We start from the raw sequence: 27,238 nt of genomic DNA, 5'->3' as shown, positions 1-27,238 counted from the left end.
ACTTTGGCTGCTGCTATCATCGGACAAAATGACTGACAAGCTGACTCGGTTTCAAATACCCTGTCACCTGTCTAATCTGTGAGGACTTGGCCAGTTCAGTGGTTCTGTAATGGAAGGAATCTCTTGTAGCATATATTCACACTTTAATAGGGCATTTTGTGTCCCGCTGTGATTTTCGGCTGTCTTGTTTTGTTCACTTTAGTGTTCTTTTTTATATTTTCTCTTAATTCTGTACAGTATGTTCTGCTGGGCTTAGTACATTTTGTCTTTAAAGAGGTTTTTCCTTGATCTTTTGAAATAAAAGTGTTTAATATGCTATAAAAAAATGCTATAAATTTAAGATCTCCCCCATTTACTGAAACCTACTAGCTCTTTTCTAGCAAAAATGGCTTATTTACTTCTGTAAATTATGACACATACATTTATATATAAACAACACCACATTTTTAACAATTCAAAATTAAATTAAATTCAAACGCAGCCAATGCGTGTTCTTTCAAAAGATAGGGCACCCATATCAGATCTGACAGCAAACTGCAACACAAGTAAAATATAGCAAAACTTCAACCAAACCAAACTTTGTCAACCGAAACCCTCCAAACTAAAATAATAATTTGCAATACCCCTTGTGAAGTTTCAATATTTTAACAACACATTCACATGTTTATGGTTCTCTGATGTTAATCACATGACATGCAGGTAAAAAAAAAAAAAAAGAAAATTAAAAAAATTAATCTTTTTAGTAAGTATGTTAGCTCTATTGTATTTCTTTTTTACTTAAAAAAATGGGGTTAGCAAAACCCTAGGCTATACAAACATGCGCTAGATGGATATCTTTGGCCATTATAGCAGATTTTTTTCACATTTTTTGCAATGATATCAGCATTTTAATGTCAGGTTAAACTCTTAGTTTGATGATACAGAAAGAATGTGAAAAATGGTCATTAAAAACAATTAGTGTTTTTAGCGCAATAAACAAAAGGAAAAAAAATGTAAAGATACACAAAAAAAGTATGTTGAGATCCAATTAAAAATATTTTCTGTAGAACAATGTAAGTGTATTTCACATTTTTAACAGCTCCTTGGCACAAATCAGGCATAAGTAGAACATTTACTATAATAAAATGATATATTAGAGATGAATATGTTGCTTGCAAAAAGCTATCCTGCTAGAAAACATGATTATTTTCAATGTTCATCAATAATAAAAAAAAAAAAGTGTTTTTGCAGCCAGACGTTGTAGTTACGACATCTACCAGCAGGGGCAATCTGGATCATGCAAACTAGCCAAACCTTGACCTCGTTGGTCTTGAACGAAATCCTGTATGCTGTAGCCTACAAGGAGTATCAAAGCAAACATCTGTAAACTACTATTGTCAGTAAGCTACATACAAACACACCGACTTCTGACAGGACAAGGTAAAAGAGCTCCGCTGAGAACGATCTCCTCTAAAGCAAGCCCTGTTGTGTCAAAAGTGCACTTGTGTGGAAGAGAATAAGTTGTGAGCAAACGGAAACACCTGAAGTAAAATCCCTCAGACGGAAGCAATTCCGCAGGAACGCTGGGAGCAGATGGTAACAGGGGAGCCCGTACATGATAGGAGACAAAGTGGAGACAAACCATTTAGGACTCAAATTGGCCTCGGGATTCCTCTGCCCATATGTCGGACTGAACCAAGAGCGGCCCTGGGGCACCCATTAAAGCACAACGAGGAGAAGATCTACTGTAGAGGCGTGATGCGAACCTGCTGAACTATTCTCACTTGTGTTTAGACCAGCAGCTTATATATGTCAAGGATGAAAAAGGACCTTCATTACAAGCTGAAGCACTTTAGACAATAATACCAGCATCTCTCAAACGTGTCTCATTTCTAGACCGTCTAGTAAAAATAAACAGTTCAGAGAGGATACTTGGGCTCCTACATCATAATCAATTTATGGGGGTTGCGATACAGAGTGGAAAAAGTGCAATTCGGTGTTGCCATGGTACTTACCCGTTCACAAGGTCTTGGCAGACGCCTCGGTTCTGGCAGGGGTTGGATGCACACTCATTGATGTCTTCCTCACAGCGTTGGCCTGAGAAACCTGGCTTGCAGAAACAGCTGCACAGAGATAACAAAAGGAGGATCGGTTTACAGTTGTGAAAAAAAATCACTTGTTTATCTGGGATCATGCAACCAAAATGTGATTTTATAAAAGTTTGGGGTCTGTAATTTTAAATATTTTTGAAAGAAGTGTTTTATGCTTATCAAGGCTGAACTTATCAATCTAAAAATGAAATAACAGTTTTCTATTTTAATATCATTTAAAAAAATTTAATTTATTCTTGTGATATTAAATCTGAATTTTTAGCAGCCAATACTCCAGTGACACATGATTCTTCAGAAATCTATATATTCTTAAGGACATCAAAACCTCAAATAAAACTCCAGAAAGGTGTAAAATATGGGACCTTTAATAGTTGGTGCTTAAGAAACATTTGTTATAATAATCACATTGAATACAATAAATAAAACAGTTAATATTTTTGTGTAAACTGATAATTTTTTCAGGATTATTTGATAAATAGAAAGTTCAAACTAAAAGCATTTATTTGAAATAGAAATCTTCTGTAATATTATAAATGTTTTTACTGTCACATTTGATCAATATAATGCATCCTTGCTGAATAAAAGTAGTCATTTCTTATTATGAATCCATGAGCTCAAACCTTTGATGAGTGCAAAAGAATGTACTGCATAGTAAGGCACCGAGGAAACTACAGACTATTCTTCCATAAATAAATAAATGGCTGTCATCTCTATTGTGCTAAAACTCGGGTTCTAAAAAAACTACAATGGAAAAAACAGACATGTGGGCATACAAGCCAGAAATTGACCTTTCTGATAAATATACACAATATTATGTTTGGAAAATAGAAAACCTCAACTGTGCTGTAGAGGAAGTAAATGTGCTGCTTTGGGAACTATAGAACAACAACTGAGCTGCAAAAGCAGAAGTCAAGTCAGAATTTGACCTCAATCTAACTAAATGCACATTCCAGCACATGCACAAAATCTAGTTGTACATAAGGAAATAGTTATTCCTTTAACATTTAAATGAATTTAAACTTTTAATAATCTGGATGTTTTTATTTGGTATTACTGTAATGAATAAATTAAAATGTATACATATTTAAAAAAACATTTAAATTATTATTAATTACAATATTATTATTATTAATAACGTATTATGATATTAATAAAACAAGGCAATTTTTGTTTAGTTTAAAATGTGTATTCTAATGATTTATTAAACAAGTAATTTTTTTTTTTTAAGATCAGATGAGCAAGATAATTATTTTATGAGCAATTCTTGCAGTTAAAATATTTCAGGACAGACTTTTCAACAAATGTTTCTCACTGCATGTTGACATTGTCTTGTGAGGTCTTAAAGGGATAGGTCACAATTAGTCACTATGTTTTTTTTTTTTAAGATCAGATATGAGCAAGATAATTATTTTATGAGCAATTCTTGCAGTTAAAATATTTCAGGACAAACTTTTCAACAAATGTTTCTCACTGCATGTTGATATTGTCTTGTGAGGTCTTAAAGGGATAGGTCACAATTAGTCACTATGCTGTTTAGACTGTTTACACATTCTGTTGGATTTTTGTGGTGTTGTTTGTTCTTTTTAGAACTTGACAGACGTGATCACTGTGAACCATCATTTTGTGGAGGAAAAAAGTTACATAATGGCTTCTTTTGTGAAATAAGTTCTAAGCAATAAATAAATTCATAGAGGTTTAAAACGACATTGGAGGTGACTAATTAAGTACAGGATTTTCATTTTTGGGTGAACTGTCCCTTTAACACAACACAGTGCCAGAGAGCAACATATCTGCTGAAACACAAACAAACACAACAGAGAACTAAAATTAGAAATAAAAGGCAAAAAGACCTGTAACTGTTGACCCCATCCACACAATGGCCTTGGTTCTGACAAGGTCTTGAGACACAGTCATCGCTATCAATTTCACAGCGAGTTCCCTCAAACCCTGAAAGACAGATGAGATGGTCATGGATCAGTAAGTCTCACTGCTCCCTGAAAGCGTTAGGATCAATGATAACAAAGGCCCTTGGTGAATGCCATCTTAATGGAACTGTGCACCTCCCTATAGCCTATCTCATCTGCCAGGCCTCGTGCTCCTGGCGTCTCCTCCGAGGACTCTAGCGGCTCTAATAATACCTCAGTGCCTCCACAGATTAGGCTGAGGGCTCATGGTGGAAGTGTGGAGAGGATCTCGTTAAGATGAGGGAGACGGAGGAGGTGAAGTTCAGGGGCCTCTTTGCTCGTGTTCATTACGAGGATGAAGGGGAGGAGGGGGTGTAATCAGCTCAGGGCTCTTGTTGGGGAAAAGGTCCTGGGAGACGTGAATATTCAGCTCTTTGTCGGAGCGCTGCCGCTGTAAGCTCATCCTCTGCTCAGCAAGACACTTTGTGCCTGAAAAATGCTTCAGAGTCAAAATAAAATCAAAATGGAAATCTTTTTGCTTTAATAGGCGCTCCTCGTCTTATTGTGAATGAAAAAAGTATTTGTACTGTAACCTTAAATTGACATTTTAGAACTTGCTGCTTCCTCTTCAAGTTTTGTCACTTGCAGTAGGACACACAGGATATTGTATATTGTAACTTTCAGAAGTTTGTGATCAAAAAGATTTATTAATTTTAAAAAACAGTTTTCTATTTTAATATAGTTTTTACATTTTATTTGTTCAAAGCTGAATTTTCTAGACTTCATTTAAAATAATATTAATATGTTGATTTGGAACTCAAGGAGCATTTCTTATTATCAATTTTGAAAACAGTTGAGCTGCTTAATATTTTCGTGAAATTTGTAATACGTATTTTTTTTTCCAGGATTCTTTGATGAATAGAAAGTTCAAAAGAATATCGCAATATCTTGCAACATTATAAATGTCTTCACTGCCACTTTTGATCAGTTTAAAGCATCTTTTCTGATTAAAACTAGTAATTTCTTAGGGAAAAAATCGACTAACTTTTAAACTTTTAACTATATAGTATAATTTAAAATAAATATTTTATATTATAATATAGCTATTGTTTTGGTAATTCTGTAAAGGGATTTTCTTCATGCTACATTTTCTATTTCACTTGGATTTAAATTAAATTACTAAACTGAGCGTGTAGCAAATAAATGGCAAACATTGTCCAAATGATTTAACGACTCTTTAAAACAACATTAGTATGCATATATAATTATTGCATTCAATTTAATCTTTCACAGACCTTCTTGCTTTTAGCATTCTTGTGAGCTTATTGTCTAATTGGTTTAGTGTTGAGAACAGATGTTGCGCAACAGTGGAAAGACAAAAGAGAAACCTCCAGCATTGCTCATGTTTTCAGAAACCTAATAAGCTTGATTTCATACTGAGTCACCACCGAATAAATTTACAGTTCCAGTAAGCGCACTTTATTTTCTAACACATGCAGCAGAACATCTACTGTACCTTATCTTCTTCGAAGCGTTTCAAAGCACAGGCTGCTTTCACACATTAGAGATGACTCATAACAGCAACAATAGAAAGCCAAATGAGTATACGCTCTATCTGCATTTAATGCATGCCATGAATTATTCCCTCAAGTGTTAGAAGCGTCTACAAAAGGTTTGTTAAGGTCAAGTGCAACTAAACAGAATATCATTACCCAGTGATAAATTTTAAAGACATTTGACATTGAAAATTTAAAGAAAGGAGAGTTTTGAGGGCACAAACCTTACTGTAAACTCATCAATACACGATTTCTGACTGGAAGTGTACAAGTTTTTCCAATGATTTCCAGAGTTGGCTGATTTGAACTGGCATCAACCCCCAATCTCATTCCAGATATCATCCTTCCATTAGATTCTAGCAAACACAAGCGAGAATTGGGTCTCTGCCACTATGGATGCACAGTACAATATCTGCTGGATTATATACAGCTGGCACCCGCCCATGATGAATTGTCAATCACAATGTCTCTAGGGACAATTTGGAGTGTCAACATTAATGCATCTGCAGCAAGAACACACAGTGAGACTGGAGTTTCTTCATTGTCAAAACATAGAGCAAGATACCTGCGGCTTGCACAAATGTTCCATCATTCTTTCCCAGCATCCTCTGTGCTCCCCACAAAGCCTTGCAGGTAATCCCTGGGACAACTCATCCTTCCAAAGTAAATATGAGACTAGTTTGAAATTTAGCCATATCAACACAGCCCTGTCTTGGTGTTTGAAGTTCACTGTTAGTCTTTAGACATTGAGAAACAAGTAAGTCTGAAAACAAATAAAATCTGCATTAAGAGTATACATGCGCATAAAAAATAATTAATGTTCAATTTGTCCCACATTGTCATATCTATATTTGCATTCAAATTTAATTTTACATTTTATTATTTTTTTATTTAAATAATTACTTTTTATTTACTATATAACAATTAATTATATAGTAACAAGTTTAACATGACCAAGAACTGTTGGTCAACGTGTGTTGCACCAAGCATAAACAAGCAAATTAGCTCAACGGCTCTGAACGGCTCTAGCCCAAGCTGTGATATAAACGAACGCTATTGGCCATTTTAAAAAGGGGCGTGTCAACACAAAGTAACGCTGCGTGTTTCTAAGCATTTCATGGGACCTTTAAACAAGAGTCATTAACTAGCTTGATGAATTTATCAAGGTGAACTACAGTCATTTCTATTATTAACAATCTTTATAAATAACTAAGATTTATGAATGCAGTCTTAAAGCAACAGCATACTGGCAATTAGCCTTGGCCCATGATCATCAATCTGAAAGACATGAGCAAAATATGGCCAAAGCTAACTATTTTTAATAACCAGTGAACGTACACAAAGCAGGATGCACAAAGTGAGAGATTCCAGCTCAAAGGCTAATTGTGATGAAACACACACACAATTTATTTATCTGAATCTAATTAAAAGATAAATGTGTTTGACTTAAAGAAACTCTACTTAACCTTCTGCATTGTTCACTGGTCTGAAGTAGGCTCCAGGCCTGGAAAAGCAATGACAAGTGAGAAAGTTCTTTGTAAGGTGCCGTTATATTTGTTTCCTTAGCCTATAATTTTGAATGAATTTGCTTGGTTGAAACAGCAGCTACGCTAATTATGTCTCTATTTGTTTCTCTGTTTTTGCCACGGGATGTCACTAGGATTTACACAAGCTTCAGTATTTAGATAAAGATGGAGTTTTGATACCAGAGTATATTATTTTTGTCTCACTCACTGTTGCACATTATTATTATTCTTTAGTTTGGGTTAAACAAATCAATTTTGCTTGGTTGGAACAGCAGCTACGCTAATTATGTCTCTATTTGTTTGACATCCCGTGGTAACTAGGATTTACACATGCTTCAGTCTGGATCCAGAACACCTGAGAAGAGATGATGCCAACCCCTCAGAGGACCTCAGAAGATGCCAACCCTGAAACAACTTACAGAACTACCACATTTTGCTATATGTTTGATTGCATCATATAATAATTGTTGTTAATAGTGTTCATCGTCTGTTTGATTACGTCTTTAATTGATTTTTCCGTACATTTCTGCCATATGTACATTAACTGACAGTCACCACTGATAAGCTACCACTAAATATTGTAGAAACGTAATTTGCTGTAAAGTTGCTTTGCAACGATTTGTATCGTGAAAAGCGCTATACAAATAAACTTGAATTGAATTGAATTGAACGATTAGCTGTGAATTTGAGACTGGACTAGTTCAATAGCTCTGTTCTAAAGCCTAGTAAGCGTCCATTCTAAGGCAGCATGCTAACTGAAATGAAACCTCATAAGTGACACATTTGGAAAATCTTTCAATTAACTCCCCGTGTTACACAAATAGCACTAAACACCAAATCACTCTCGATTTACAATTGATTTTAATACACTGTCAGAAAAAAATGAGCAAAAAAAGAAAGTGCAAAATCCACTTGTCATTGCGGCAGTACCTTTAAAGACTGTGTTTTGTTTTCAAGACAGGCAGTGGAACGGAAAAAAAAATGCAATGTCTTGACATGCAATTTTTTAAATTAAAGTTGAACTTACTTTAACTCTCGTATGTAATCTGTGATTGTTCTGGAGCAGCCCAAGCCGTGCCTCATTGCGCTGTGTGAAATACTGACTGAATGGCAGCTCAAAACACCTTACAAAACATCATACTACTGTACAGCTTTTGGTTGGATAAAGCAAACCACTGTCACACTAGTAAAGTTTTGATGGATGATGATTGTAATCAAGGTAAAAACAATACAGTGACATGCAGGAGTCGTACCTTAGGTGCAGGTGGGTTTGTTATTATTGATGCACATATATTGATATATATTCAGTATATTCATGTAGCTGTCAAAACTGATGTACTGTGAGTGTTTTATAACAGATGCTCACCAAAGAACGATGTTTTGGTGAAGTTAGTGAGAATCAGTGATGTTTATGTACATATGGACATCCAAACATAGACATAATTGCTTGTTGGAATCATCAATGGAAAAGTAGTACAGTGGAATGTGTAAACGGCCCCCTTAGAGTAGTTAAATTTAATCTAAAGCTGCTACTATCAACCATTAAGGGGTAAATAGAGATACAAACTGTCCCATTGACAAGCTGTTGTACCTATAAAAGTACAATTATTGCACATTTTGCTCTGAGAATGTAAAGTTTCACATTTGCATATTGCTAAGCTAACACTATAATGCTCTAAAAAGCATAATACTATACAGTACACACAAATATTATATAAAAAAGTCCATTACTCACCATTGCTCATTCCTTTATTTTTTGCACTGCACTACGTTGTGGGATTGTCTTTCCTTTGAAAGATACATGCAATGGCTAAAAGAAGGTGTCTTAGGAGACAATATAATTAAGTTGCCAACCTTTTTGACCACTATTTCCGTTGACGTGATGCTATTAAATGTTGCCTAAGTAGGCGTTTCACTAGGTTTGGAACAGAACGAAATGGAAATGGAATCACAGAAAAAGGTGATTCATTCAGTGCCATTTCTCAGGTCTAGCTTTCTCAATAATGGATACCAAATCCCCAGACCTTTTGCACTGGTGTCCTACATGTAGCATGCTTACTTAACATACATGATTCATAGCAGCCATATATACAGCAGGATAATGCTCTCCAGGAAGGAATCTATTACATAAATTCACTCTTACAAATAACCAATTCTTGCAGATATCCACCTTCCCGGGCTGCAGATTCTTTAGAAACACCAGCTTTCTGCTATTCTAATGTTTATTAAGCATAAAGCTATTGTTTCACACAGCTTTAATGTAATGCACCCGTGAAAGGCAGACATTGCCATTGTTGCACCAAGGTCAATAAGATGAGACCATCCTTAATGACTTCAGTGCTCATACTGATAGAGTCATTTCTGTACTGAATGTCATTGTTTGGTATACAGACTGTCTGTTACTCACATTTCCTATGTGATGAACAACCCACAGTCTCTTTGAGTGTCTGAGGTTGTTCAGGACAACTGATCAATTCAATGCTGCCATCCAATTATGAAGAATGAAGTCATAACTTCTATTTCATTCTACACAGAATTTCACTTCGCCACATTCACGTTGATAACAGAGACCACTTCCTATTGAAATTACCTTGTCACACAAAGAGAAAAATAACAAAAGGATGAACTTGCAACCACATGTGTACAGACGCACATACTTTTTGCAATGCATTGCAATATAGGTGCAGAGATACAATCATGCAGTAGAAAAGATAAGGCCAACTGCAGAGGGAAGCCGTTTACTGACTGGTTAGAATGGGATACAATCTCAATTGAACGCAGACAGGAGTGCAAAATGCTGTGTAGGGAGGGATGAAATGAAAAGAGGGAACAAAAAAGGGAAGCAAGAAACATGCCAGAAAATGAAAAGCTTTTGTTCTGAACGTGGGATACCTCTGAGAGTTTGCCCAAAAGCTTTACCACCAACTGCAAATTTAATTGATGCACAGAGAAGGAGCTATTACCATGCTGTATATAGTGTATACAGGGTGTGCAGGGCATGATCATGGTCTCTGGAGGCCCACTTAATCAAGAAACAAAATGGGAAAGAAAGGCAACTTTACAGTTTTAAATGCCATTTGTGAACAGGAACAGTACTAGCCAAAAGTCTTGAAAAAATAAAAACAAATAACCTTACATTTCCAAAGGAAAAAAAATAAAAATAAAAAATCTTATTAAAAATGATTAAAAAAAACAAATAAAATGAACACTGCAAGATCCAAGAAAGTATCGATCACAAAAAGAAGACTAATCTTCTGTAAGCAAATTTTACATTTTATCAAGAGAGGTTAAATCTTTTATCTCCCTAAATTGTAATCTTAAATTTCCAAATAAAATAATAAATAAAATAGAATAAAATAAAATCTAAGAAAGTCAATACCAATTCACGTTTTAACAAAGTAAATAGGAGATTTTAAGTTTGTAATCTTAAATTTTAAAATAAAATGAAATAAAAAATACAATTAAATTAAATTAAAAAATAAAATTAGAAAATACCAAATCCCAATAAAAAGACTAATCAGAATTCAGTATATGCAAATGTTACATTTTATCAATGTAAGTAAATAGGACATTTTAAATCCGTAATCTTAAATAAAAAAAAAATGAATCAAATTAAAATAAATTATTAAAATAAAATAAAATAAAAACAGAGGGGAAAATGGGTAATAATAAGGGCAACAAAAAAATTCAATAACACTGTAATAAGAACTCACATCCACTCAGCTAGAAGAAGTTGCTGAATATGGTTTTAGTTGACAAATATTAAGACTGTTGAATCTTTTACAAATTCTCTTTGTATATGAATGGACCCGAAATGCGAAACATTATACATATTTTGAACAAACACATGTCTGGTGAGTCTAGATGTCTCCAAACTTTTGATTGGTACTGTGCATGTCAGCAGGGGTAATGGGAGCCTTTGAAATGACAAGGGATAGGAATCAAAACATACTAAAACAAAACAAATGTGTCTCTTCTCATGTCCCTCATCATCACATCATCACTCATGCAAGCTGTTCTGACTGCTTAGTGACTTGCTGTACTTTCTCTCATCATTCACAGCCATGTGCCCTCAGGTGAGGGGTGTTACTGCCAGCCGGTCCTGCTCTTGCTGTACAACTATTTAAAAGCAAGATGCTGTGTAAACACAAAAGGTTTGTGCCTGCTCAGCCGAACAAGAGGCAGGGTGTGATCTTATGGCTCAGCGCCTGTATCCAAATAAATGTTGCATGAAAACATCATTTGCATGGAAAGATATGTGCTGTTTCCTGTCGTCTCCTATCTCCCTGCCTCAGCTGGGGCCTTGGTTCATTACCGCGTCACATACTCATGTCAACCAACAAGACTAGTTCAAGAGTAATGCATTTTAAGCTGTAAATAAGAATAGATCAATGCAAGGACACAGTGTTGAATTTACCAACAGGTCATAAGAATAACACTGCTGTATGAATGCTGGGGGAGATTCAGTGAGAAGTGGGTTTTATCACATTCTGTAAACCTTTCGGACTCTGCTGCTTTAGAGTATGAAAAAAAGTCTCATTTAAAGGGCCGTTTACATAAAAATGAAAAATAAAAATTTGCTCACCATCGTGATGTTCCAAACCAGTTTGCTGTTTTTTTTTGTGGTACAAAAAAACAAAAAACAAAGATATTTTGAACAATACACTTAAATAAAAATAACTGTTATATGACCTGTGCATGCTGTATTCCAAATCCCTTGAATGCATACAATGCCATTGAGTAAGGTAAGGACTTAAATTTCTGGTTATTCAATACAAACCTTCTCTACTGCTGCAGCTCTCCAGATGTCATTCTCTGTTAAATAAATGTTATTTATTTATTTTTTAAAGCCATATTTGTATATGTGAGAGCAAATGTTTGCTACAGAGGAAAGAAAGAATATTGATGAATATAAACTTACATTTCTTCACATAAAGATATCATATGGCTTAAGAAATCTGGAAAAAAATATTATTAAAAAGTTTTGGCTTGGTTATTTTATTTATTTATTTAGTTTTATTTCGTTTTTTTTGTATATCAAAAATACAGTAAAAACAGCAATTTATGTTATGTTAATTTATGTCATATTGAAATATTACAATTTAAAATATTTTTTGTATTTTATATATAGTTAACCTATATATGTTATAACAATTTATTATTATTTATTTTACAGTTTGTTATGTGATGCCATTTTTCAGCAGCCATTACTCCAAGCTTCAGTGTCACATTATCCTTTAGAAATTATTAATATGCTACTAATATGCTGATTTGGTGCTCAAGGAACATTTTATTATTATCATCATCATCATCATTACCTGTTTGAAACGGGTAATATCGTTGAAATGTTACTTTATGTTAATATGTTTGAAAACTGTGTAATACTTTTGTGAAAATAATGCATCCTTGTTAAATAAAAGTATTAATTTCTTTTAAAACTTTGAACAATAATATAATATAATATAATACAATATAATATAATATATTGCATTTTTTTCTCCTATTTGGACTGGACGTGGTCACTATAAGCTCACCTTTACAAAAGAGGTAAGTGAAGAATTTCTCCTTTTGTGCTTTACAGAAGAAAACAGCTTACAGGTTTAGAGCGACATGAAGGTGAGCAAACTATGTCAGAATGTTTTGATGAACAAGTCTGCAAAAGATAGAAGAAAGACTACAAAAAAGGGCAAAATACAGCAGCTTTGGGGTATAAGTAATTTTTGTGGGAATGCTGGCTGGGTTTCAATCCACGGGTTGTGCAATAATACACAGTGTATCTGTCAGGCAACCCATGTACTAAGATATGAAGTGTGGGCTGAGAACGGCTGTGAGTCAGAGTGTGTGTAGAACGAGAGAGAGAGAGAGAAAGAGATAGTGAGAGAGAGAGAGAGAGAGAGAGAGAGAGAGAGAGAGAGAGAAAAAGAAAAAAAGAGAAAAGGAGGGGGCATGTGAGCCTACGCACATCTCTCGCTCAGTAATGTATGCAGCAGTGGATGCTAATTTCCTATTTCTCTCCCCAGAAAAGAAATCCTCGGATTGCCAAAGCACTCTATTTTTATCCCTCCCCAAAATTCTTTTCATTTCCTCCCTGATACCATTACAACACCGTCATACAAAAAAAACTCATTCACTGACTGGCCTCTGGCCTCTCTTATCCCACAGACTTCATTCATTTAGGATGCCCACAGTGAAAGAACAGATGCCAGGCCGGTTTGATTGTGTTTCGCAGGTCACGCAGGTGCCATCGAAGTGGGTCAGATGTATAACAAGGAAAAAAGCATTTGGCCACATCATAGTTCAAAACAACCAGATGCAATCTAGAGGGGGGCATGCACACAACCATCTCATTTAAGAGTCATGCTGTAACATGGGCTTTTCTCTCGGCGGATTGTTAAAAGTGATGAGTCTGACTTTTTCTTTGCATAATTTCATACAGCAGAAGGGTAAAGGACTTAAGGGTAGCCACTAGGGATGCGTATTTTGTTAAGTCTTGACAGATCAATTCAGCAGAGCGCTCAGAGTGGGATGATGGGAATAGGCGGATTTTCACTTTTGTGCTGTTTGCAGTCAGCATTTAGCTGATTCATACGGTTTCAACAAATACTAATTCATGTTAATAGCTCAAACATCCCATTAAAAAAAAAAACTTTTAAAAATCACATAATGTATCATATAATGATCCATACCAATTCGGTTTAATTTGATTAGCATATACTGGTATTACTGAACACACTAACATCTCCTGTGTATTGAACACAAACTACAGCTCATGTAGAGCTGCTGCCCCAACTCTAACCAATATAACTGCAAGACACTGTCTAATAAACCATCATAGTGAATTAAAACTAATATGTTAGCCACTGAAAAAAGTAGTCTTAACAATAGGTTGCAAAAAATGTTTCATAGAGAGGGAAGATAAACACACACACACACACACACACACACACACACGTCTGGTTTGCTATCCTTGTGGGGACTCTCCAAAGGCATAATGTTTTTTCTACTGTACAGACCTCAGATCTCCCTACACCAACCCTACACCTAAACCTACCCCTTACAGGAAACTTTCTGCATTTTTAGATTTTCAAAAAACTTAATTCTGTGTGATTTATTTGCTTGTTTACCCGTGAGGACCTCAATTTAGGTCCCTACCGTGACACGAGTCCCCATGAGTCTGTGTGTATTCAGGTTTAAGTCCCCACCAGAATAGAAAAACAGGTACACACACACACACACCCTTTGAATAACATTTGAAATTGAGTTAAAAAATACCAACAAAAAATATTTATATTTTATTTATAGCCAGCCAAAAGTTTTTTCTTTTAATCTTAAGCTCACCAAGGCTGCATTTATGTGAACAATATAATAAAAACAGTAATACTGTAAAATATTATTTTAAAATATAAATTATAAAAATATTATTTAAAATAATGGTTTTCTATTTTTTTTTTTTAAAGATTTATTTTTTGGCATTTTTGCCTTTATTAGGATAGGACAGATCAGAGCTGACAGGAAGCGAAGTGGGAGAGAGATAGGGGCTGGGATCGGGAAAAGGTCGTCGAGTCGGGATTCGAACTCGGGACGCCGTAGCACAATGGCGCTGTATGTCGGTGCACTGCCGACAAGGCAATCGTCACCAAAATAACTGTTTTCTATTTAAATATATATTATAAAATGTCATTCATTCCTGTGAGTGTAAAGCTGCATTTTATTCAGCATCACAATGTTTCGGAATTCTTTCTTATATTATGTTATATTTCGTAATATTATTGTTTTTACTGTATTTTTGATCAAATAAATGCAGCATAAGAGTCTTTCAGAAACATTAAAAAATATTATGTATATAATTAATACATTAAAATAGGGCCTTAATATGAGCCCATAAAACTGCTGTAAGGCAGAAAAGTACTCTAAATTAGTTTACTTCCATTTTCATTTAATCATTTAGCAGATGCTTTTATCCAAAGTGACTTACAAATGACGAAAACAGAAGCAGTCAAACCAACAAATGTGCAACAATATATAAGTGCTGTGACAAGTCCCAGTTAGTCTACCTCAGTGCACGTAGCAAGGTTTATATTAGACAGAATATAAATAGAATAGAATACTTCATCTACTACTATCCTTAATTTGGGCTATTATTAGGGCCATGCATCATCAGAAAAAAAAAACATCTACAGTTGTATCAAGGTTGTGATACATACCCCACCTATTGGTTTGCCCAGCTCTTTAATTATGTTCAAGTAGTCAAGCTATTTTTATCGTTACTGTACAGTTACAACCAGATACAATGACAGCCGATTTGACCAGAAAGTACTGACATTGTAACTAATTATAGTGCTGAAAAAGTTGCTGTGGTTGTTGTCACTTCCAAGTACTCATCCCTAGTAACCACACAGTGAGACAGACCTCTGCATTAGCTGCACAGCACTGTGGTATTCACTACTGTTGAATGAGTAATAGCTTCTGAATCGCTACGGAGATGCATCAGATCCCTGTGAAACTGTGGAGTGATCAACTGAATACAAATGTGCGAAATTTCAAATTAGAGAAATCTGTGCCTGAAACACAGCAGACATGTATTATGAGTAAGTGATCTGCTCTCAACGAGCATAATAATATCAGGAGGGTTTCAAATGACAGGCGAGCGTGCGTATGTGCGCATGCGAGTACGCTTCACTGTGATTAAAGAGATTGTGCAGAAACCTCTTTTGCACCCCCTGTTCTGTGCATTCATCAGACGGGCTTGCTTGTCTTCCTTTGATGGAAACCTGCAGCCAAAATTTAATGAAACACTTGGAACTTGTTCTTTGGCAGAAGTGATAGGGTCTGTTCTGTCTGTGCAGACAAAGTCAAAAATAGGAAAGCAAAGAAAATGACAAAATCACTGGAAGGGTAAGACACCGTTTAACAAGAAAGAAAGTACGATTCAAGCGGTTACAATGGCTTCAAATCGCTGTGTGATCCTTAATAATTCTCTCCCATGCTGAAGACATCAATGGACAAATACTGCAGGGGAGAGCTGGCAGAACAAAACTAGAAAGTCATGCATATCCAGAGAGCCACAGTTTCCTCTCACGAGCCACTCTTTCCTTCTATGAATGCAGAAATGTGGAGTATTTGGCAGATTTGAAGGTTAGTCGAATGTAACGCTTGGCAATTCAAGGGAGATATTAGATATGCATTTCAAATTATTGTAAATGAGAAATAATATAAACATGCCTGTCTATTAACTATCATTTATCTGAACTAACATTCAAATGTTTTACTTAAAGCACATTAAACAGGGTCATACAATGAAACAAAAAATAAAAGAAAAATTTCCTTGATGCCATTAAATAAAAAGGATACACTACGAACACACTAAAATATTCACAATCCGCAGTTTGTTTCCCAATTCAAAAAGACCATCTATTGAAATCAAGCTGCAAAAGTGGCTCAAGGCTAATTAAAAAATCTGTATGGCTGTGATATCACATGCAGCCGTGCACATTTACATATTCGTGACACCTACTGCCTGCTCAGTCAGGGTTAAATAACAAGCTGTTCCTGGGCTATGTACAGAAACTATTGCTCTATTCACGGTATTCTTCTGAAGTATCTCAAAATCACAAGCAAGTGGCTGAAATTTATTTTTACCAAGGTCCCGGATAACTTTAGTATGACTTTACTAATTTCTGTGGCACATTTCAACATGAATTTGCGGTCTACAGATGTAACAGGGAGGTTCTGATCTATATATCAATACTGCATCTATTTGGTTGACACATGTTATCTGTCTGCCACTCACCTACACTACTGTTCAAAAGTTTGGGGTCGAAGACTGGAGTAATGATGCTGAAAATTCAGCTTTGCTATTACAGGAATAAATTACATTTGAAAATATATTAAATATTAAGAAAATATATTTTAAATTGTAATAATATTTTACAATATTACAGATTTTACTGTATTTATGATGCTGCCTTAGTGAGACTTCTTTCATAACCAAAAAAAAAAAACTATCAACCTGAAACTTTGGAACGGTGTGTACATTTTCCAGTCAAGTTCTTCATATTCACTGTACAGGTACAAGAAGATTAACCCAAAAGCAGACCCAAAATCAATGCCCTGGCCAAGAAATCAAACCCAGGTCGACTGCCTGGAAGGCAACTATGCTCGTAAGTATACCATCAAAGCAGTGATGTGATTTTTATTGCAGGGTTTTCCTATGACCTTCAACAAATTTCCATGACTTACTCATGGAAAACAGATCTTGTAGAAATCATTTTATATAAATTGCTGCCTGAATTTCAAAATCTATGCACGGTACCAATCTTTTGAAATAATAATAGAATTAAATGACCATACTTATTAGTGTACAAAATGTCTCCAATGAGGCCAAGGAGTCAAGGTTTTGTTTGGGCATGACCCCATTAGATCTTGCAGAGAGATGGCGTAAGTACACCATCTGGCAGCAAAAAGCATCTTTCTGCTTTGATGGCCATTTAGAAGGATCTGTTAAATTTTTTGCAAGTATGGATGGGTTGCAAACAAATGTCTTTCTCCATGTGTTCTATAGATGTCCTTGAACAAGAGCCGCAATCGAGAGACTGATGCTGTCATTTTACTCTACCTAAGAGCAATTAAACTCTAAAGAGCAATATTCAGCAATAGCTATTATGTTTTTTTTCCCCAAACAAAAATAGAAAAAATAATTTTAACTACTAGGGGTGACCCCGAATAGTCGAAGATTCGATGCTTCGATAGGAGGAGCCAGATTCGACTATTAATCTCACAGTCGAATATTTGCAGGGTGTTATGATCTTGCCATTTTGGCTATATCGGGGTGCTCAAATGTCTGATTTCACATAGAACTACCGGTTTTCTCCCAAGGTTAATATACAGCCTATTAAGATAATGCTGTAAATAAGAATCTGAAAAGAAAGAAGCTTTAAATAAATATTTTAACGTGCGTGAATAAATCCAACCACCCCTATAGATTTAAGTTTCACTTTCCATAATCCGTGACCGACAGAGAAGCATCTTGGCGGCAGGGATTTAAAACTTTAACAAGACTCAAATTGACACAGGCAGAGTGAAAGACTGGATTTTTTCGATAAAGTAGGATACAAGTGATTTCAAAACATTTCAGCCTGTTTATATATATCGTGTATATATTATTTATCTCGTATAAGATGCATTTGGTTGAGTTGCGCTGCAGTAAAGCACTTCATTGTACTACGGTGATTATCACTTCAGCGCGCAGTGCGAGCAGGACAAACAACAATGCATAATATTAATAACTATAAATGGGACTGTCATATACATAACATTATAATGAGGACACTATTATAATAAAATGCTGTGAATTTTTAGAGTTTAGTTGCCGTGCTTCTGCACGTTGTTGCGTGAAGAACGCGTCCACAAAAGGAGTTCATTCAGAGCCGCGCAGACACGTTCGTGCATTTGGGGCATTTTGTGCAGATAGCCTATAAATTGCAATATTAACGTTATGTTGTATAAATAACAAAGCGTATACTATATGAGATAAATGATGAGTTAAATCCCATTGATTAAAAACCTGCTATCAAATGCTTCATTCTACTGGTCATCTTCAGCGTGTGCAGCTCAAAACAAAAATGCAGAACAATAACTACTGTCATATACGTAACGTTATAATGAGAGCACTATTATAAAAATGTTGTGAATTCTTAGGGTTTCGCTGATGTTTACTGTTAACTATTTTTTAATCAAAACATTATTTTTGTATATATGAGGCGTCCGTTTTTTCCCTGTGTGTTAACGTCAGTAATTATGACTGCTGAATGATTTGAATGACTTGACTCTTGGTAATGTATTCTGCCCCCCGCCCCCAAAACATATGATTCGACTATCAGTCGACTATTGGGAAGATTCGAAAATTCCGATTCGACTATGTAAACGCTTGGTCGGGGACACCCCTATTAACTACACAAATTAACACTTATAAACATGACTTTTCCATTAGTAGAAGTCACAAATAAAAAAATATTTGCAGGTTTTCCATGGGAACCCATTTAATGAGGACTAAAATAAGCACCTAGCAAAGACGTAATCAGTAGGAAATGTATGATTTTACCCGAATAACCAACTCAATGGAAGGCAAATGAATTAAAACAAGCTACAGAAGTGTAAACATAAAGCCCTATGAATGACAGATCTCACCCAGCAGGTGGGTGAGTCAGTAGGTAGGATGCAGTTGGGTTGCTATATCTCACCGGCTGGGCAAACACAGTGGGCGGTTCCATCTGACTTGGCACGGCAGGTAGAGTTGTGCAGGCAGGAGTTATGCCGCAGGTCGCAGGGGTCGTAGGCCTGTTCACAGAGGGGGCCGGTAAAGAAGGGCGGGCAGGTGCAGGAGAACTCCCCTGGGATGTCAGACTCCACACAATGTGCTCCGTTCAGGCAGGGAGAGGAAGAACATTCCTTCACATCCTCTCCACAATCTAGGCCTGTCCAGCCACGAGGACACATGCACCTATAAGGCAAAAGAAGTATTTTTCAGATAAGAGAGTTCATCGTTTGCTCATATAATTTCAAGCTTGTATGATTTTTTTATATTCTGGCTGCTCTTTTCCATATAACAAACATGAACGTTGACCAAATTGTGTTAAGTTCTAAAAAAATCACAAAAATGCACCATAAAAGAGAATCATAAAAGACTCCATATGCACTAAACCATTCAACAGGAAATATTTGTTTTTATGTTTTTGAAAGAAGTCTCTTATGCTCACCAAGACTGTATTCATTTGCTCAAAATGATAGTAAAAACAATAATATTATGAAATAATATTCTAAATTAAATAAATGTTTTCTATTTTAATATATTTTAAAATTTAATTTATTCCTGTGATTGCAAAGCCTAATTTTCAACAGTTCATTACGAGTTTTCAATGTCACACGATCATTCAGAAATCACATGATCCTTCAGAAATTATAGTAATATATTGATTTAGTGCTCAAGAAACATTTCTTATTATTATCAATATTGAAACTGTTGTGCCGCTGTTTTTATAAATGAATAGTTTGTGTGATGTGTTGATGTGGAGATCAGGTTTGTAGTAAAGGTTTGGCTCATTTACATGAAATTCCGAAATAATTCAAACAGTCCTTTTAAAAGGACTTTGAGTTTCTGCTTTTTGACATAGAATTATTCTCAGTATTACACAGTGGTTTGAGGGAGCAATTATACTGGCTGACCTATTCAAGAGCTCAAATTAACTTAAATGGCATGTTTAATTTAACTTCATTTTGCGGGATTTTGTGCGAACAAGTGTGACTTGGTTAGTCTTGTGGGACAGATTTTGCTTTAAATATGAGAAGCTCAGGTGTTTTTATGTGCTACATATATATATATATATATATTTTTTTTTTTTAAGAAAAGCATTTATTTGAAATAGAAATAGAAATAGAAAAAAAGACTCAATCTCAAATATAAGTTGTTTCATTTTGGAACTTCACAGCCCAACTTACCATTTGATCTTTATTTAACTTTTTGTTTTTTTAATATGGAAAAGTTCAGCAAGGATATTCTTGAAAAAATACCTTTTCTGTTTCATGGAAGACAAAGTCATACAGGTTTGGAACAACATGAGCGCGAGTAAATTATGACATTTTTCATTTTTGGGCAAACTATCCCTTTAAGACATAACTCAGGCAAGAATAGTGTCTTGAAATCCTTTGGAATTCCATTGTGTGAAATTACTGAGGAAAATGATATTGTACTATTAAAATATTCATTCACGTACAGACCGACTGACACTCCTGGCACACAGTGACCTTGTAGCATAAAAGCAAATTCCCCCAGAGGGCAGACTCCGATTTGGCTTAGCCCTGTGGTGCTTTTCACTAATGAATGTCATACGTCTCTGAAAATCCCTTTTTGTTCATTTTAGACCAGGATTACATTGTGTGCCATGAACTAAACTCTTATAAATTAAACCTTCTACTTAATTTCAGGGGGGAAAAAAAACACACACACAATAGCTATTTTAAAGAGGCCAGACATGATATTCCTACAGGTGTTATTAAAAGAAAATGAGCAATGAGTCATAATTATATGGTAGAAATGCAAATGAAAATCATAGCGGCACATTTTTATAATCTTCCATCATTCTCACAATCAAAACACGGCAGCCCATGAGATACAGTACATTATTTACACAATATATAAGAAAACAACTTAAATTTCAAGTTCATCCTGTTTCAGTTTTAAAGGCCACTTTAAAAGAGCTTGATGTGCACTTTTTTTTTTTAGTCTATTTGATGCATTTCCTGTCGAAACAGGAAGTTGGGCCAGAGCATATCAAATAAGTTTTAGTTTACGTCACAAAAATGAAATCTGTATATTGGTATAGTCAACTTTTAGAACTACACCAGCAATGCTATAGCCACAAATCTCCAAAAAGCTACGCAAACTGAAAACAAAACTCTTATTTTGTCATTCGTAGTCAAAACGGAATCAGTGTTGGGAGATTTCTGGACAGCTGAGGGGATTTAAAGGTTAATTGCACTATTGGTCTGAGAAGCATTAAATCCCAGACAGCTGGAAGTAGGACACTGGGAGGTTAGAGCAGTGAGAGCTGGGATTATATTTACCAGAGTGAATCCCAGAGAGTGCCGAAGGTATCTGCATTCCACTTGGTGGCAGTGATCTTACAGCCGTGCTGCCAATCCCTGTCTTAAACCCATCCTCTATTCTCTCGCTCTCTCCTTTCAGTCTATTTTCTCCCCCCCTTCACTCTCTTTCCTCCCTTCGCTGCCCTTAGCAAGAGGGCACATTAGGTGAAACAGAAGCAGGAGCTTTTCTCAAGAGAGTCACCGATTGAGAGAAACCTCCTCCTTCTGTGCTGCATTGATTGATTCATTTGTTTTACCTGCCATCTGCAATTCATTATCTCACACATTTTTGAAAGTGCAGTCTGCTCTGCGTGACGAGAGAATAGGTGGCTAAACCTAATGCTGCTTTCTTCATACATAGTCCAGGGTTTGCTAAATGGGGGTTTATGTAACCCTGGAGGTTCGTGAGTTGATGAAAAGCTAATAATTAATTATATTAAATGTAAAAGAAAAAGAAAAAGAAAAATGTGACTGGAAGATAATCGCAATATAGCTTAGTGCAATAATCAAATAAAAGACTGTAGTTTAATTAAACAGCTCTATAGTTCGATGCAGCTCATTTCATTATATGATGCAGGGCTCTATGCTTATTTTTTTTTTTTAGGAGCACTTAAAAAATTTAGGCGCACGTTCAAAATTTTAGGAGCACCTTCTAATCAATAATCTAAAATATTATCAAAAAGTGGCCTTCCCATTACGAGGTGATATTTGACTCCTCTAACTTTATTAAAAGTATGTCATCTTTTGTCAAATTCTTAAAAAAAATTTTTTTTATAAGCTTTTTAAAAATTGTAATTAAAACGACAGAATAAGAACAACGAAACACCGCTGTGTCTTTGTTTTAAACTATTTTCGACGACGAAATAGAGCAAAATCAGACAATAGTGTTATAGTCAGACAATGTAAGTCACTTAATATTAACTTCTTGTTTATTGAATTGTATTGTATTAAATCAGTATCACATTTACAAACTCCTTTAAAAATCATTAAAAGCTGGCACTCATCTTAGTTCATCTCGATCTCACATCTGTAATCAATGAATCTCTCACTTTGCTTATGAAAGGATTCGTGAGATATGTCTGTGATACATTACTCAACGCTGCAAAAACACGTAGAAACCTTTGAAGCTCCCCTGAGCGCAATCACAAGTATGATGATGATCGGGTCAGTCACACTGGTGCTCCTAAAAAAAATTTCATAGTCGCACGCAGTAGTTTTCAGTCGCAAATGCGACTGAAATGGTCGCACTATAGAGCCCTGTGATGATCAAATATTCATTATTTATTTTTCAGTACAATTGTAATTTATAACTGCACTGTCTTTATTTTTATAATTAGAGTTAAAACATACTTGAATTCATTGCCATTAAATTACTGAAATATTTTTTTAAAGTAAATATTCTATGTCTAAGGGGTTCAGCTGACAACATTTTTAAAATCAACTAGTTGATATTAAACTGATCCGGTTAGGATGTATATGAATCAGAATGTAGAACATACTTTTACATTTCGAACGCCTGTTAATTTGACATACCGTCTTAAAAAACAGAACAATACACTATATTTGATGTATGAAAAGACTGCACATTTTAAATGCATATCTCTGCTAAAAGTGTATTTACATGAACATTTACATGATCTCAAAGCTGAAACACAGAGCCTAAAAGCCTCAAAACTCTAATTTCATGCATTTAAATGGGATTTTTTTACACTTTAAATTTTCAGCCAAGGGTCATTCTTAAACCATGGTACAGTAAGATTTATTAATCTAGCAATGTGAAAAACCCTAGAGACACAACTTCTATGATGAATTTACATTCACATTACATATATTCTTTTACTTTTATCCAAAATAACTGTAACACTTTAGTATAGGGAGTCTACCAGTTGTGCTGGTTAGACCCTGCTCCGGAGTAGGAGCTAATTTGGTTCTCGAAAAAGGCAGTCCGGTACTAAAATCGCACCAAGTTCCGGCGGTGCGAAAACACCAAAAAGTGGGTAGTTCTACAATTAGTTCTGGTACTATGAAAAGGTTCCCGCAGTGCGAAAGGCCCTATATTGGCTGTTTATTAGTACTAAGTACCATTTAAACGGTTGCATTCGCACCGAGAGTGTGTACTAAGAAGTGGCGTAAGCCAGTCGACAGCGTCGTCATTTGTTTCTGCATGACCATATTCTACATCCCTAATCCTACCCAATACCTAAACTTAACAACTACCCTAATAAGCATTAATAAGCAGCAAATTAAGAGTCTATTGAGGCACAAGTCATGGCTTGTTATTAGTGAGAATTGGACCTTAAAATAAAGTGTGACCAAAGTAACATACAAATGATAAAAACAACAGTGATTCATCTTAATGCATTGTCTAGAATAGAATAGGCTAAAATGGAGAGATTTAAGAAATGGTAAACATTTTTTTTTAAAGGAGTCAACATTAGCAGGAAATGCAAAGAAATCCATTTTTAGTGATTCAATAAATAAAAAAAATCTACATAAACTGGACTACCTCATTAATCAAGATAGGTTGTTGGAAAAAACTAGTCAACCATGTGACCTATCTCTAGCCTGTCCATTCATCCAGATTTTCTTTGCTCCGTCAAGCTGTGTTTTTGCAACCCACCTGTAAGCATTGAGGAGGTCTGTACAGGTGGCGTTGTTTTTACAGGGGTTTGATGAACATTCATCGGTCTCCCACTGACAGAACTCCCCCTCCCAGCCGGGCAGACAGAGGCAGTCGTAACTCTGTAATGCAAATGAAGACAGCGAATGAAAAGACAATATAAAGCAATGTAACACTTTCATCTAACCCTTGCCTTGACCTAGATAAATACAGCATATTCTGCCACCAATCACTCGACACACCTGAAAACGTCTTCATTAAAGCATTGACAGTAAATTAACAGAATGACAGTATAGTAAAGCACTGTGGTGTTAAAGCAATAATTCATCCAAAAATGAATATTTTAAAATATTCTCATGACAACTGATAATTTGTATGAGATTCCAAAATTACTTGGCTTGTATAAAAATGCATGACAATATAAATATACACTGTGCACTACTGTTCAAAAAATTTGGAGCTAGTATAGTTAAAAAAAGAAAGAAATTAATACTTTTGTTGAAAAATACTTTTAAATTGATCAAAAGTTGCAATTACAAAGTGAATTTCAAAATATTTCAAATAAATGCTGTTCTATTTCACTTTCTACGAAAAATAAATAAATAAATAAATAATTCTTATTTCCACAAAATTATTAAGCAGCAAAACTGTTTTTAACATTTGTCTGTTTTCAAAAATGTTCTTTATTGAATAAGTATTAATCTTTATTGAATTTATTAAAGGGATAGCCCCTTTAAATGTAATAACAGATGACACTTCAAACAATTTCTTTAAGCATAAACAAGCAAATTAAAAAAAAATTAAATGTACCTTCCTATTCCTTTTTCTTAGTCTGAAAAAAGCACACACACACACACACACACACACACACACACACACACAAGGCGTGTGGTTGAGGTTTATATTATAATTTGTCCTGAGGGCAATCTGTGGGCAGCTTCAACTCTCAACCCACCTACTATTAACTCCAAATGTATTTAGCATGGTTTTCAAAGTTGTTATCTTTATGGAAGAGCAACCATTGCTATGCAAATGCACTCTCTCAACCACCCACCACTGCACATCAGATATTCAGGCATGTCTTTAAAGGCATGCAAAGCATTAATTTTGGCATAAATTACTAAAGAAATCTGCATGAACCACGCATTTCAAAGAGAAATATTCAGAATTACACCCCATGCTCTGAAATAAACAGCACTTGAAGTGAATGAATGCGCACTCTCTATTTAGTGCTCGAATAGAAGCTACGATGTAAATGCATTTTCTTCTTTTTTACTTCAGATGTGCTGTCCTTTCTGTCTTGGTGAGTTTACTACGACTCTCCCCTCCACTCTGTCATTAAAGTTTTCATTATGAAAATTAATCACTGTGGGTGGTTTGCTGTCTGTTATTTTGCATGGCAAAGGTTTATTCCATCTCATCCCATACAATGGAAATGAGCACTGGTTTGCACAGTCAAGGCATGGATAGAGTTCTTCATCATGGATGCCCTGAGGGTTGATCCTGGAGTGCATGCTAATCTGTGCTTCATCCAGACGCAGACACAGTGTTAAGCTCTGCCTAATGTAATTTGAGCACCACGGGCCTTATTCATAAGACAGAAGAAGCTATGCAGACATGGTGTGATAGATCAGATGCCTCCAGAAGACTTCTGTTTTTCACCCCCGGCTAAAGATAGTATAATCTTATTTAGGCTGCTAAATCATCAGCTGGGATCGTAGCTCTCCCGAGAAACCCGGGGTTGTGCGGGGTATTTTTATTTTAACAGAAGTAAATAAATAACTACATAAACACTGCCAGGAAGTAAACCGCAATCTGTGAGAGGGATTTCGAAAGCTTGCTCCTGTCTCTACATGAAGTTGCACAAGAAAACTTCTTTTTGGAATAAGATAATTGTGATAGAATGAGTTAGAAACATCTCTTATCTACTATGTGCAAGATGAATTTCTGCATAATAATGCAGCAAATTGCTGCTTGGAAAGACTACAATGAAAAAATAATTTATATATTATATATAAATAATGTAATGATTTTAAATAATTATGCAAGTGAAGCAAGTGAATATTAATAAAATGATGAATATGTTGTAGTAGTACTGTAATAACACATGCTACAGTACAGCAAAATGGCATGCTCAAAATTATGGCAGAATACGTACATGCAATATTATTAATTAAATACTTAATGTGTACAACTGAGTAACTATCAGTCAAATGGGGTGTCAAAATTAATCACTAAACATGAGTAACTGCAAACAAATCATATGAAAAAAAAGTAAAAAAAGTAAATTGGAATTCCAAGAACCATGTGCATATACATATTTCAAAATAACAATTAGTAATTGTATCAATAAGTAATAAGATTGCTGAAGTAGTCACCTAATTAACTTAATAAAATAGCTTATGGCTTATTATACGCGCTTAAACTTATCTTAAACTATTACTGAACTGAAAGTCAAAAGGTAAAGCCATGTTAATTTTTCATGCCCCAGTGCATTCTGGGAAGACAGCGAATAGAACTGAACTACAAAACCATTGCTGGAAATGAGCAAGGCAGCACATTTATAACTCATTAGATTATGAAACAAATATTTATGCCTTATGCCTTATTGAAAAGTCCTCAATTCTGTCACATTTTATTTGCAATCGTAAAATATATAATATTTAGTAAACTATATACTTTAGTACAAACTGATACTCACAATAAATAATAAATAAATACAAAGTAAAGCAGATTTGTACTATAACTATAAACAACAGCTACCAAAAAAATAGTTTGTGATGCCTGCGGCAACCACATGTGATGACCCCGGGCTGGACTTTGCTACGTCCACGGTAAAAGCCGATCCGGCGATCGACAGCGCGAAGTTGAAGTATTTCCTCAGCGACCAGCACGGATCAGC

General features: G+C 35.2%; 1 protein-coding gene across 1 annotated transcript in view; it reads right to left on the bottom strand.

Annotated features, from left to right (window-relative positions):
• The window catches only part of LOC107747288 (neurogenic locus notch homolog protein 1-like), a 150,291-nt gene that overhangs the window by 49,189 nt on the left and 73,864 nt on the right, over positions 1–27,238 (bottom strand). The window contains 4 exon segments of the mRNA XM_016561757.1: positions 1,995–2,102; positions 3,941–4,037; positions 19,316–19,575; positions 24,337–24,458. Of these exon segments, the coding sequence (XP_016417243.1) occupies positions 1,995–2,102; positions 3,941–4,037; positions 19,316–19,575; positions 24,337–24,458 (587 nt within the window).

The sequence above is a fragment of the Sinocyclocheilus rhinocerous genome, unplaced genomic scaffold (assembly GCF_001515625.1).
Source record: "Sinocyclocheilus rhinocerous isolate Xijiao unplaced genomic scaffold, SAMN03320098_v1.1 scaffold1069, whole genome shotgun sequence".
NCBI classification, from domain to species: Eukaryota; Metazoa; Chordata; class Actinopteri; order Cypriniformes; family Cyprinidae; genus Sinocyclocheilus; species Sinocyclocheilus rhinocerous.
The sequence above is the reverse complement of the archived record's forward strand: the minus strand, read 5'-3'. Positions and strand labels throughout refer to the sequence as shown.